This window comes from Fukomys damarensis, unplaced genomic scaffold (assembly GCF_012274545.1).
Source record: "Fukomys damarensis isolate Sample0158 unplaced genomic scaffold, DMR_v1.0_HiC HiC_scaffold_24, whole genome shotgun sequence".
Lineage (NCBI taxonomy): Eukaryota > Metazoa > Chordata > Mammalia > Rodentia > Bathyergidae > Fukomys > Fukomys damarensis.
Window position 1 is genome coordinate 67,133,343 of NW_022900936.1, and position 15,166 is coordinate 67,148,508.

Sequence of the window (15,166 nt, forward strand, 5' to 3'; positions counted from 1 at the left end):
CGGGACACCGCCCACGGGGCCGCCATCTTGGGTGAGGGCAGAGACGCTCTTGGCGCTCCCGACCCTCGGCTGGCCTGAGTCGCTGCCGCCATGTTGGATCAGGGGAATCCAGTCTTCCGACGCCATGTTGGGTTAGGTCAATGTGGGCCTTGGCCAACATCCTCAGGCCAGCTCTTATATCGGCTGGCTGCTTGGTCGTCTCTGGCCTTTCGTTCTATCATCACAACTCCCATGTTGGATCAAAAACGATTATGCTCTCCTCCTTCTTTGTTTTTTCCCTGTCACCTTATATTTCTCCTGTACAAGTAGCCTGCCACTGAGCATCTCATACATACCAGGGGACCAGTGTGTTTGTAGAGTGCAGGGTAATTCCCTGCTTCTTATCCAGTAGGCTGGTTGAGGACTCAGCCTCATAAGGTTTCTTTCCTGCTTTTTTATTTTAATGCCAAATAGTAAACAGTTGGAGAAGCTCTTGTGGTCCAGCATTCCAAGATGTCACAGGGCTGGGTAGGTGTACAGTGCAATCACTGAGGGCTGGGTGGTGATGCAATGCAACCAGCAGCCTATGGCCATGTGGCTGGCATGGCTGGTGGAAGAACAAGGTAAGAGATAAGAAAAATATTTATGACCACAGTGGCTAAAAATAAAGGAGCTTTGACTTAGATGGAAAGAAACAACCTGGCTGGGTGGGGGGTGGGGGGTACTTCTCCAATCGGCTGACTTGACTTTCTGCTCATTTCTTTGTCCTACGGGCTTCTTCACAAAAGTGTCCTGCCATTACTTTTCGTACTACCAAACATCTCCTTAAAAGAATTACTGTTTATATGGTGGCATAAAATATTTATGTATTCATTTAAATAAGTATTCATGAAGCGAAATTGTTGCTCCGGGGTTCACTTAAATGAGCGACAAAAGTCTTCAGTGTCCAAGAGAGTACATGGTGCCAGCCGAAAATAAAATCATATTGTTGTTATCCAAGAAAAACCTAAATAAACCCTCTAGTCTCACTTGTTCTTAGTTGACTTAAAAATTACTAATTTTGGAGGTCACATAGCTAAGAAATATATTAGTATCCCACTAGCTTTGCTTTAGATAGCACCTTTCATGTGGGTTATGGTGGTAAGAGTTGACTAGGTTACTTTTCAAGGACTTGAAGGCTCTTTTGCTGTAAACAGTGACTTTTCCCTTCAGTCTGAGATGTCCAATAGGGTGACTTTTGAAAGATGAAAAGGTCTGACATCTTTGTATTCATATTTTCTGTCTCCTTTGTGGCCTTAACCTTTTGAATAACAATGCCAACCAGCTAATGTGGTGGCCCAGCCTTCACAACACTAACATGCCTGAGTTGGGGAGTGAGGATTGAGAAAAGACAGCACACTCAATAATGTGGAGACAAGAAGTCTAATTTATTTTACAGAAACAGCTCTTTTTAAAGGTACACCAACAGGAAGCACCAAGCAACTATTTGTATGCAAAGACCGGATTTTCTGACTCTTACAGAGATCAGATCTTTGGCTGTCTCTTCCAGTTCCTCCCATCACAGGGTCAAAGAACAAACAAATTTAACAAAGTCCTTGAGCCGGGTGTGGTGGTGCAAGCGTATAATTCCAGCACTCGGGAGGCGGAGGTAGGAGGATGCTGTTGAGTTCCAAGACCAGTCTGGATTAGCAGTGAGCTCCAGGCCAGTCTCATCTACATAGCTGAGACCCTGTCTCAGAAAAACCAAATAAACAGATGTTACATAGGTTGTATCAATGCTCTAATGGTAGAAGAAGTTACTTTTCCAATGTCAAACACCAGCCCCCACAAGCTACCATGACCCAAAACACCAGATCATAAAAAGAAGGATCTCTGCCTATTCCTATAAAATATATGAATATTCTTGCCCCTTTTTAGCTTTTCTCTCTCTCTTATTATTCTAATCCTGTCTGTAATTTCTCAACTCTAGAGTTAAACTGACTTGCAAGGAAGGAACCTACTTAATTCTCCATTCATTGGCCACTGAATAAAGCTTTTTTTTTCTTCCATCACTGGGTCTTTAAAGTTGCTGGGTTTATTAAACAGCAGCAGAATCAAACCCTTTCTTGGTTATAGTATTTGTTGGTTAAAAAAGGTGATATCAGGGAATTGTTTCAATAATCTAAGAATAGTGGTTTGGGCCAGGTTGGCAACAAATGAAGGGGAAAAAAATTGAATTTTGGAACTATTTAAAAACTCTTAAAATTTGGTGATACTGTTAGATTTGAGTGGGAGTAGAATGTGGGAGCCTGGCTGAACCAGAGCGACTCCATATTGACCAGCAAACGACCTAGACTGTCGCTCCCCACATCCCTTATAAGATAACTAGTGATTAATTGTGAATTGTTAGATAACTGTGTATGGTGGAGACTGATACACAGAGACCCAACATGGATTGCGCCACTCCTTGCATGCCTGTAGTCTGAATGTTCTAAACATTATAATCTAAATTGTAAACAAAACAGTGAATGAGCAATCTGCTAATCATTAGTACCTGACAGTCAAATATGTGTCTGATAACCAATAGGTCAGAACGACCGCTTCTTCACCTTTGTCCTCTTCCCGTAAGTTTTATATGTAAACCCCCCCCTTTTCAGCCCTATATAAAGTGGCTTCTGTTTCTGAGCTAGCCGCCTCTCTGAGCTACTTGGCTTGGGGAGTGCCGTCTGGCCAGACTAATAAAGGTCTATTTGCCAACTTGCCTGGTGTGTTCCTTCGTGGGTGACTCTCACTGTGTGACAAGCTCCTGGAGCCTCGCTGAGCTTCTGAGCTCAGCATCGTGGAAGCCTCTTGGCTGTTCACGCTCCAGGAGTAAAAGTGAGACTTAAGTCTTACAGAAGAGGCACTCAGACAACTTGGAAAAATGAATTATAGGAGCAATTTTTCCCCTTTTCCTCAGCCTCTTATTTATTTTGGATTTTTAAAATTTATTTTAAAAAATTAGTACATATTTGTCATACCTGATGATCACTTCCATCATATGTAGAGAATTTGTACATGTACTTAATGTATCTTAATTTGAAGAAGCAATTTTTCATTTGCATCTCTTGGATGACCACTGATGTGGAACATTTTTTCATGTGTTTATTTGCTGTTTCTACTTCTTTGAGAAATGTCTGCTCATTTGTGGGGGCCCAGTCATGGCCCACTGGAGTTTGACATTTGGAAAATAACTTCTTCCTGTATAATTAAGGCATCAACATTTGCTACTTTTCAAGAAAACTGTTTGTTGAGCTTGTTTTGATTCTTTGACCCTGACATAAAAGGAAACTCGTTAGCTGAAGATCTGATGTTATCTGTAAGAGTCAGGAAATCCGGTCTTTGCATAAAGATAAAAAAGATTGCTTGGTGTTTTCTGTTGTTGTGTGCCCTTAAAAGCTTCCTGTTGATGCGAGCCTATAAAAGGAGCTGTTTCTGTGAAATAAATCAGACTTCTCTTCGTGTCCACTCAGGCTTGAGTGTTCTTTCCTTTCTCAATCCTCACTCCCCGACTCAGGCATGTTCGTGTTGTGACGCCTGGACCACCACACTCATTTCAGATGCCCATTTTTGGATTGGGTCTTTAAATTTGGGAGATCTGATTTTTTAAAATTCTTTATACATTCTAAATAATAGACCTTTGAGAAACAGCGGGTAAATTTTTTTTTCTCACATTATGGGTTGTCTCTTCACTCTGTTGATGGTTTCTCTTGAAATGCAGAAGCTTTTCAAGAAGATGAGATCCCAGTTGTTGATTCTTTGTGCTAGTCCATTTGTGACTGAAGTTTTATTCACGATGCTGAGGCTCCACCTCACTCTAGAAACAATGGCTGCTGTCAAGAAATCAACCAACACAAATGCTGGTGGGGTTGTGGAGAAAAAGGAACCCTTCTCCACTGTTGACGGGACTTTAGACTGGTACAACTACTATGGAAATCAGTACGGTGATACCTCAAAAAGCTAGGATTAGAGGTCCCATTTGACCCAGCTATTCCCCTGCTGGGTATTTTCCCAAAATAATTTAAAACATCATACATAGTATGTACACACCCATGTTTATAGCAGCATAGTCTGTAATAGCTAAATATTGGAAAGAACCCAAATGCCCATCAACTGGACATTTGGATAAAGAAGATGTGTTTTTTTAAAAAAAAGTAAAATGAGTACTAGCCAGGTGTGGCGGTGCACACTTATAATCCCAGCTCTCAGAAGGCTGAAGCAGGAGGATTGCTGTGAGTTCAAGATCAGCCTGGGCTACATAGTGAGTTCCAGGTCAGTCTCAACTACATAGTGAGACCCTGTCTCAAAAAACCAAAAAAAAAAAAAACAATAAATAAATGAGTACTATTGAGCCATAAAGAATCAGAAACTAGAGACATTTATAGCTAGATGAATGCACATTGAGGCCATACTTTTTTCTCTTTTTTTTTTTTTTTGGACTGGCACTCTAATTTATATTTCTTTTCTAAGTGAAAATAAAAAATAGGCAAACAAGATTATAAATCACTCTGTCAGACACCTGGCTGTGGTTTTCCTTTGGCAGGAGGAGTTTTTGAAGGATTCTGCTTGTGCTGAGCCTGAATTTCCTTCTTGTTTTCTGGCTCAGGAAGAGGAGGGGGTAGAGGCGGAGACTCAGCCAGGAAAGCTACTGTTTTTTTCTCAGCTTCCTTTTCTTTTAATTTCTTTTCAACTTTATTCTTTTTCTTCACTATCTCAGTTGCAAAATTTTATTTTAGTTTCTGGCATAAATGCTCTTTATTTCAACATTGATTTTTATCAAAATATTTTCTGGGTCTGAAAACCACTGTTCTGGTTGGGATTTAGCTCAGTGGCATCACACCTGCCTCCCAAGTGCAAAGTCCTCAGATTGATCCCAGTATCGCAAAAAAAAAAAAAAAAAAAAAGACAAAGAAAAAGAGAAGAAAAGCACTGTTTCCAACAAAGCCCAGTTGCCCAAGAAGCCAATAGTTCTATTTTGTATGTGATCTCTTAAGTTCTGGTACCCATGCTTATCTTGGTTTTCAGCAGTGCCATGTTGACCAATATCTTTATGAGCCATTTCATTTGAAAATTCTTCAACTATGATATCATTCATGTGATTCAGCAAGAAAGAATATGAAATATCTAATAGTATAACAAAATCAAATGGAGAAGCTTCTTTTGAAGCTGTAGAATCCACAGCCAATGTGGATATTTGTGTCTTCTTTGCCTCTATTTCTATGAGTTTTCTATTGCAGCCAGTCAGAGCTTCCTCCAGAAGCTGTGCTTGGTTTAATGTCACTGGAAAACCATCAAGGATCCAACCTTGACTCACAGGTATCTCATTAATAGCATTTACTAATGTTAACTAATGGTGTGTCTGGAATGCTCTTTCCTTTCTTCAGCAACTGTTGTAATTTAGCATCAAGCTGAGCACATACAGCAAGTTTAGAGGAATTATCACTATCACTTGATTTGATTTCTTCAGTTTTTGGTGTTCCATTAGTATGCGTACTAGATGTAGTTTCACCGTTTTTGGTAAGGGTTCACCTGAAACTGGAGCATCTGAAGATACATTGTGTAAGTCCTGGCTTTTTTTTTTTTTTTTTTGGCAAAATAAGCCAAGATTGATTTTTTTGCCGATCCTCCTGCCTCAGCCTCCCGAGTGCTGGGATTACAGGCTTGAGCCACCATGCCTGGCTAGTCCTGGCTTTCTTTACTATCCTCCTGCAGATCTGATGGAACCGCTCCACCTTCTTTATGAATTGATGAGTCCTCACTGACTTTTTCATTGTCATAAAATGCTCCGATAGCTCCTTGGACAAGAGTGCCCATACAAAGTACCGGAATAAGAAACTCTCTTTTAAGGTCTTTAAAGTGATAGCTTTTCCCACTAAGTGTTTTCCCTAGTAAGCATCCTTTGATAGCGAATGAAGGCAGTTCAGGCTATGTTGGCTCAACTTGAGGAGGAAGAGATTTTTTAGTGAGTCTGTGAAGTGCATGACCCAGTATGGAATTGTTGGAGGGTGGTGAATTATCTGTCAATGTCTTCAGGTACAGCCCACTCTCTACCATGTTCTTAATTCTTCATAATCTTTGCTATCTAGCAAGTCTCTTTTATACAGTTCTCTAAATTGTTCTTCAGTGGGATTAGCAGGCATATGCTTAATAAAGGTTTGTTCATATATGGGCTTTCCGTGAAAAAACAATTCCTTCCAATCATGCATCATCTTAAGTGAAATCAGATTATTTGTTAGCATTTGATAGTCTGCCACTTTAGTGGACAAATCAATTATTTGCTTCAAAATTTCTCCACATATTTTATAATGCTTTCTATAATGAACCTGAACTTTTACAGCAATCTGTTCATGAACCTCTTTCTCTCTGAATATTTGTTCTTCAAAGTCAATCTTGGCTTGGGCTGGGGATTTAGCTCAGTGCTTCTGCCGTCTGCCTCGCGTAACACAAGGGCCTGAGTTCAATCCCCCTACCACAAAAATACGTAAATAAGGCACTTTCTTATAAAAAAAAAAATCAATCTTGGCTTGTTTTGCCAAAGGTGCTTCTTGATCCTGGAAATCTTTGAGTTGTCTTTCCTCATACTGTTTTTCTTTGAAAATTCTGTTTTGCCATGAAACCTACTTTTTATGCTGAATGTGCATGTGCCTGTGTATTAGCTACTCTGCATGGTAAGCTCTCTCCCTCTATGAACTCAGGACCTTGAGAGAGGGTGAGGGAGAGTGAGAGGATCAAACTCAGGACCTTGTACTTACCAGGCAGGTGCCAGCTCCATTGAGCTACACCCTGGTCTCGTTCTTACTCTCCCCACTAAGCTACACCCCCCTTCTCTTTCTCACTTGATTAGTTTCAGTTGGGGGGCTGTGGCTTGAGCTCATGCCAGAAGATTGGTATCAGGTTCAGGGCTTCACATGGTCTTGTGAAGTTCCAGAATAACAGAAAATTGGTATTAGGTGTTGAGCTTGGCTGGCTCCCATGAAGCTCTTGTACCAGAAGAATTGAAGACCGCATTCTCTGTGATTAGCAGCTCCTAAATCATTTGCAAAGGCGTTTTCCACACAACCTCTGGCAAACTTAAAATTTCAAAACATGAAAATTGAGGCTTCCTAAGAGCAACACTTATACAGAAGAGGACAAAATGAAATAATGGTCAGATTCCTGAACCTGCATCAAATCGTACTCTAAAAGTACTTGAGGACCAAAAAGTGATGAACAGCAACAGGAGGCAGCAGATGTCACTGATGAGGTCATGAAGTTTGAAGCATTAATGAAAAAGGACCTCTGGAGAAAAAAATAAATAAAAATATAAAAGGATCTCCAGGCACAAGAAAGTACATCCAAAACTGCTTTAGATACAGCAGACCATACAACTACCAATTAATTAGACACTTACTCAAATGATGACTACATTAAAAAAAATCCGGAAGTGCCTAGAAAATGCTTTTATATGAGAGCAAAAGGAATTCCACGCCCTGCCTCAAAAGCACAAGTTCCAGAGTTTGATCCCCGGTACCAAAAAAAAAAAAAAAAAAAAAAAAAAGCAGGAGAGCAAAGGGAGAGATGGAGAGAGAGATGAAGAGAGTCTTCACAGATTATATAGAGTTCTAGTTGCCTTACTTTTCTGTCTTCTTTAAAGAATAAGAAGTTGATGGGCCAAATTTGCAGGATGTGATCACAGCGGCGGCGGGGGCGGGGTAGGTTTTGCAAAGAAAGAAGCAAACCATTTTGCAAAAAAATCATTCATCTAAAAGCTTTTTTTCTTTTATTTAACTGATTTTTTCCCCCAGTACAATCTACTTAATGGAAAGTGGAAGGTAGCATATATAAAGCTCTGTTCAGTTATAAATCAATTTAAAACTCAACGTATCTTCTTGCAGTCATTTAGGCCCAATCTTTTCTATACAGTACAGAGTGATCTTTCCCAACACATATTTTCTCATGTCTACTGCTTCCCCCATCCTACCCCCTTAGGATATTTAAATGATTTTTAATGACACTTAAGGTACAAAATACTTAATGTGCCCTATAATAATTTGCTTCTTCATCTCACCACCGTGCTGTCCCTAGCCATAATAGTTTTGTCCTGAGTTTTACAGTGAGCAAGATTCCTATCTGCCACATGGACTTTGAACATGCCACTGCTGTTCATCTAGGCACTCAAGATGTTGCCTGGAATAATCTCCAGTCCTACCTTCCTTCTGATCTAAATTCCATCACTTTCTCATAGGAAGTTTCCCTGAATTTCTGGAATGAATCATTCTCCTTGCTGTAGTTGCCAAGGACTTCTCATGACATATCACAGTAATTTTACTTATTCATGTGATTTCTTTCTACTACGAGACTACAGGTTTTGTAAAATAGGGACAATAATTTTTTTCTTGGTAGTGGTGGCTCATTTCAGTTGTTTGTGTGCTCCCTTCTCATTCCTGACATTCTGCCTGGCAACATGAAATAGTCTGCCTCAACCATAGTTTCAGGAGTAAAAGTAAAGCAAAACTTAAAACTTTACTGACATAAGCAGAAGTCATCAGATTCCTGCTGTGAAACTGATCTCTACAACCTGTGGTGTAATGTTTTGTTTTTTTGTTTTTGTACTGGGGATTGAACCCAGGGCCTTTAGATTGAGCTACGTTCCCCGAACTTTAAAAAAAAAAATTATTTTTTCTTTGAGACAAGGACTGAGTCACTACATTGCCTAGGCTGGCCTTGTACTTGAGATCCTCCTGCCTCAGCCTTCTACAGTGCTGGGGTTATAAGTGTGCCTCACCTGACCTGGCTTTTTCTGCGATTGTAAAAGATAAGAAGATGTAACCCATCTTCCCTTCCATGTATAGAAAGATTGTTGACAGCAAAAAGTCAATAGAGGGAATGTGGATCTTGGGGCCACTGAGTCTTAGTTTCAGTCCTGAGACATTGTACCTGCTACTCAGCCTTCAATTTTGTGAGCTACTTCATTTTTTTCCAATCTGTGACTCATTGGATTTTTTTTGCTTAAACTAGCAATCCCAGAACAAAACCCCATTTGCTCAAACAAAAGTCCTGGCACGTAATCTCATTAGTTTGGCCTGTGTCACATGCTCATCACTGAGACAATTTTTGTGACCAAAAGTAATAAAATATGCTGATTGGCTAGGTGTTTGTCCTATCTTCGGTTGTAGGAATTGAATTTGGGTGGAAATGTATTTCTCTTTCTTACTAGAAAGGGGTTGTGGCCAAAAGAAGGGGATGGATTCTGGGTATGGTAGGTTGGAAGATGGTTCCTCAAAAGGTACTGATATCAAAATATCTACAACCTGTGTATGTTACAATGTTTGGAAAAGGGGTCCTTGCAGGTGTATGTAAATTGAGGCTCATGTGGTGAGAAGATATACTGGAATATCCAGGTGGACCCTAACTGAAAGTAGTCACACATATAATCAAATAGATACACTGAAGAGAGTGATGTGTAGATACGCATGCAGGAGACAGTGTAACCATAAAGGCAGAGACCTGGAATGATACAACTGCACATCCAGGGTGCAGATAACTATCAGAACCTGGAAGATGAATTCTCCCTTACAGCCATGTGACGATGGGCCCCTGCTGATATTTTGATTTCAGAATTCTGAGAATTGTGAGAACAAATTTGTTTTGAGCCACTGGTTTGTGGCAATTTTTATAGCAGTCACAGAAAACTAATAAGGCAGGTAATAGCCAAAGATGCCAAGGGCCGGGGATTTAGCTCAGCAGTTTGGTGGCCTTCCTTGCAAGCGCAAGGACCCGAGTTCAGTCCCCGGTACAAAAATAACAAAACAAAACAAAAAAACCCCAAAGATGCCAAATGTTTATTGTCTGCTTCTGAGACTCTTACAGCCCAGTATGGGGGAATAGAAGCATTCACAGACTGAGGACAATAAACACATTAAAGGGGCCTAAGAGAGATCTGAATAAGCAGAGACCTTGCTGAAGCCTTAAAACATTCTGAGCACTATAGTAAGGCTGTCATTCCAAGAGGGGAGATGAGCCAGGAAAAAGCTTCCTGAAGAAATGTTAAGCATCATTGTAATAAGAGTAATGAGGTATTATGGGAAGGCAGAAAGTCATTATAGGAGATAAAAAGTGGGAAATGTGTTTACAGCAGAGTAACCAGGGTAGGATGACAAAACCAAATTTAATATTTAAGCCTTAAGTGCTAGGTTAGGGAATTTAAATTTGAACTAAGACATGAAAATGAAGAACCACAAATTCTTTTTTTTGTTTGTTTGTTTGTTTTGAAACAGGGTCTCACTATGTAGTTGAGTCTGACCTGGAACTCACTAAGTAGCCCAGGCTGGTCTCGAACTCACAGCGATCACTACTGCCTCAGCCTCCCGAGGGCTGGGATTACAGGCGTGTGCCACCACACCCGGCTCCACAAATTCTTAATTATAGGTTGGAAGTATGGTCTGAAAAGAAAAAAATTTCCATGTATTACACTCCTATTACCTTTGTAGCATATTACCACAAATTTAGTGGTTTAAACAACATGAACTTATTTCCTTACAGTTCTGATAGAAGACCAAAATTATTATTGTTATTATTATTATTATTATTATTATTATTATTATTATTATTATTTTAAGACAGGGTGTCACTTTGTAGCCCAGACTGGCCTTGAACTCACTGAGATCCTCCTGCCTCAGCCTCCCAAGTGCTGGAATTACAGGTGTGCACCACCATGCCCAGCCAAAATTATTCTTACAGGGACAAAAATCAAAGTGTCAGGGCTGGGGATTTAGCTCTGTAGTTCCACTACCTGCCTTACAAGCGCAGGGACCTGAGTTCAATCCCCATACCAAAAAAAAAAAAAAAAATCAGGGTGTCATCAGGACTGATTCCCTCTGCAACCTCCCAGGAAGAAACCATTCTTACCTCTTCCAGCTTCCAGAAGCTACCAGCAATCCTTGGCTTGTCTTCATCACTCCAGTCTCTGCTCCTGTTGTTGCATTACCTTCTTTGACTTGGTCCTCCAGCCTCTCCCACTATGGTCATCTGGGATAATCTTCCCATCTGAAAATCTTCAGTCACATCGGCATAATCTGTTTTGTCATAAGAGCAACATTCTGGGGATTAGGACACGGAGGGTGGAGGGCCATTACTAAACCTACCACAGTTCCTTACCCAAAAACAAAACAAAACAACACCAAAGCCCCCAAAGACTTGAAAAATGACAAACATCATTTTTAAACCATTGCTGAGTTTTCAGGAGAGTAGGGAAATCACCACAGTGGAGGCACTAACTGGGAGGAGTGCTTGTGCTAACAGTAAAGAGAAGTAGACTGAACAATTAATAAAAGCAAAGCCGGATTGCCCTGAGGGCAAAGGGTGGAGAAAGCTGAGCCTCCAGGATCCCAGAAGTGGGCACTGACATGGTCCACATGGCACCTGGCTTTTGGGAGAGCCATGTAACAATCCTTTGGAAGAAAACATCTGAATGTAGGTCATTTGAATTTCTACTGATTAATTCAATAAAACTTAAATTCCCACTTTAAAAAATTACCAATCATGTGAGAGAAAAACCACTATGAATCAGCAGAAATAATGAGAAAAATGACTTAGTCCCTAGGAAACCTTATATATTGGAATTATCAGTACAGAATATAACATCAGCGTATATGAAATATTTAAGGAAAGATGAAATAAAAATATAATTTATATTCACACAAAAACCTGCACCCATATGTATATGGCAGCTATATTCATAACTGCCAAAATTCGGAAGTAACCAAGATGACCTTCAGCAAACTGAGATACATCCACACAATGTAATACTAGCTAGTGATAAAAAGAAATGGGCTCTCAAGCCATTAAAAGACATGGAGGAGGGCCAGGGATTTAGCTCAGTGATTCCACTTCCTGCCTTGCAAGTGCAAGGTCCCAAGTTCGATCCCTACCACCACCACAACAACAAAATTCATATAAGATTAATAAATGAATCTAATCCTGGCAAAAATGGAGGGTGAAGGGGAAGGGAAAAAATTCATATAAGATTAATAAATGAATGCTGGCAAACATTGAGGGGTAAAGGAAGGGAAAAATGATTGAGATGTATTATGTACACGCATCAATTCCCCACAATGAATGTAACCAGTATATAGTGTAAACATGTACTAATAAAATTTTTAAAAATTTAAAAAATTCATGTGGAACTAAAAAAGACCCAGAATAGCAAAAGCATTTCTGGGCAATAAGAGCAAAGCAGGAGGCATCATAATTCTGAACTTCAAATAACATTGCAAAGCTAAGTGATAAAAACAGCATGGAACTGGCACAAAAACAGATACGTGGATCAGCAGACCTGAGTAGAGGAAACAGAAAGAAACCCAGGCACATTCAGCTATCTGATATTTGACAAAAGGGACAAAAATATACACTGGAAGAAAGACAGCCTCTATAATTAAAGTGGTTCTGGGAAAATTGACTATCTACCTGCAGAAGATTGAATCCAGACCCATATTTCTTACCATGTACTAACTAAAATCAAAATGGCTTGAAGATCTAAATGTTAAAGCACAGAAATACTTTATTTCCTGGAAGATAAAATATGTAAAATTTCTGAGACATAGATGTATGTAAAGACTTCCTGAATAGAACTCCAGTTGCACAAGAAATAGCATCAAGAATCAACAAAGGAGATCACACCAAATTAAAGCTTCTGCACAGCAAAGGAAACAACCAACAGACTAAAGAGACAAACTACAGAATAGGAAAAACTTTTTCCAGCTATTCCTTAAACCAAAGACTAATATCTAGAATATTTGAAGAACTAAGCAAAATTAGACCACCAAAATAAAAGACCAATCGAAAAGGGAAATTGAAATGAACTTCTCAGAAGAAGTACAAATGGCCCATATGTAAATGAAAGCACGTTCAGTACCTCTAGCCATTGCAGAAATGCAAATTAAAACAACGCTGAGGCGCTGTCCGTTGGCGCTGACCTAGTAAAGCCTTCAACGTGGAGCCATGGGAGGCTTGGAGAAAAAGAAGGTGAGTGGCAGAGACGCCGAAGTCTTCAGGGAGTAGAAAAGAGGGTGGCAGAGCCCAGAGTCGTCTCTTTCCCTGGCCTCAGCTCCTGTGTCCAAGGAGATAGGACTCAGCTGCGAGAAGGGATTAGCGGATGAGCCAGCGCTGTACTGCAGTACTCGTCTGGTGAATTCTGGAAAAGAACTATAGAGTTATTTCTGTCGAAAGCATTACAAAACTTAACTTCACTCCAAACTCATGCGCAGTCGTAGGACGACAGTTTACAAAGAGTGAACAGGACATGCAGTTCATTTCTAAGTACTGCTTCCTTTCCAATTGAACCAAGGCGTTGGATGGAGACATAAACAATCAGATGTGGTCCCCCCTTTCTCCGAGCTTACATTCTGGCTTACTGGGAAGATGGACACAAAAGTAAATTAAAGTGACCGCAGATTGTTAAATGCGCTGCGAAGGAAACCAGCGAGGAACAAGGTCGAGACCACAGCGATGTGTGTTTCAGTTCGTGTAGTCTTGGGAGTTTCGTTCAAGGCAGATTTCTACTGACCTTGAAAGAGCAGAACATACTTAATGGGTTCTGGGGGCGTAGGAGTCTTTAGCGATCAAGCCTGGTATTGGAAACTAAACGCCAAGGTGAGGAGCTAGGAAAGGCCTGTTGTGTATAGGGATTTGTAAGGATATCAACATGGCTGGGATATAGTAAGCCAAAGGAAGTATAGTATGTGGTGATAGTGGGGTTAGATAGGGACTGACCTTATGTAAGACCTGTGAGCCACCGTGAAGGGCTTGAATTTTATTCTGAGCAGTAGCAATCAGAGGGAAGATGCTGTGATCCAGAGATGGAAAACCTGCCTTGAAGCATGGATGCAAAAGTGTAACAAGTCATTACACTTCTTTCAAGTTGGGTTTCAGAACCATTTTTGACATTTTGGGCCAGATAATTCTCTGTTAACAGTACTATCCTATGCATTATAGGATGTTTAGCAATATTGCTGACCCCCATCCACTAGATCCCATTAGGAACCAACAACCAAAAATGCCTCCAGATGTTGAATTCTCTCCCCTTACTCCACACACATATGTCCAAGAAATAAAGGCACCCTGTTGAGAACCAGTTATCCCCTTAATGTTTGACAGAAATGCATGTGGTATAGGGCAATTGAAAACACTCCTATGAAAACCTCATCATGGTATAGTCTGAAGTTTATTTTTTTATCCCCAGCACTTAGGATGGACCTGATCCCCAAAAGACAGTTATCAAAAGGAAACTGAAGGAAAGAATGAATGGCGTGTTTCATGAGTGTGGAGAAAACTACAGGTTTTACCCTCAAGAGCTAGGATATCTTAGAGCTCCCTTCTGTTTTATTCCAGAGGAAGATCTCTTCCGGAAGGGACATGTGGGTAGTGACCATTTCAGGGTGTTCGGTACAGTGCACTGCTTCTATTAAGGATACTGAGGGCCGGGATTCGGCTCAGTGGTTCCACCACCTGCCTTGCAAGCACAAGGACCAGAGTTCGATGCCCGGTACCAGAAAGGAAAAAAACAAAACAACAGCTTGATACTGAGGTGGCCGGGGATTTAGCTCAATGGCACTGCGTCTGCCTTGTAAGTGCATGGTCCCTAATTTGATCCCCTGTACCCCCCCAAAAAAAGGATACTGAGATATGAGTGTGAGGCCCCATCTTAGCACCACAGATATTCAAATGGTTGCACAGGGCAACTTGCTTCTTGAGGGTTTGTAGAGATCAGGTTTCTTTTGTCTGTATTGTTTTCCTAATGTCTAGCTTTGAACATGTTAGAGGACCTGTTAGTATTGTCTGTTCAATGAATGGGGAAAGAAAGAGGCTATGTGGCTTAGGGCATACATTTTTTGTTTTGTTTTGTTTTCATTTTTCTTTTATTTCCCCCAGTACTGGGAATTAAATATGGCAGTGCTGAGCTATGTCCCCAGATGTTTTTAATTTTATTTTGAGACATGATCTGGACTTGAACTTGTAATCCTCATTGCCTGTCGTGAGCCGGCGACGCAGAGCACTGTCCAGCAGTGCCTCAAACCTGAAAGAGCAGCGGGGTGGAGATAGGGCAGAGAGAAAGGAAGGACGCCAAAACAAGAGTCTGATCAAGGCGACATTTATTGCCGGCAAGCATCAGCCTTTTAAAGCAAAAAAAAAA

At 40.6% G+C, this 15,166-nt stretch overlaps 1 protein-coding gene and 2 pseudogenes across 1 annotated transcript in view; 1 reads left to right on the forward strand and 2 right to left on the reverse strand.

The window, feature by feature from the left end:
- Hacd2 (3-hydroxyacyl-CoA dehydratase 2) overlaps positions 1–126 on the reverse strand; it is an 87,886-nt gene extending 87,760 nt beyond the window's left edge. The window contains exon 1 of the mRNA XM_010619529.2: positions 16–126. Within this exon, the coding sequence (XP_010617831.1) occupies positions 16–126 (111 nt within the window). The remainder of the gene's footprint in view (positions 1–15) is intronic.
- A 4,382-nt stretch (positions 127–4,508) lies between these two features.
- Positions 4,509–6,638, reverse strand: LOC104859060 (annotated as a pseudogene).
- A 6,326-nt stretch (positions 6,639–12,964) lies between these two features.
- Positions 12,965–15,166, forward strand: part of LOC104857979 — a 5,073-nt pseudogene continuing 2,871 nt past the window's right edge.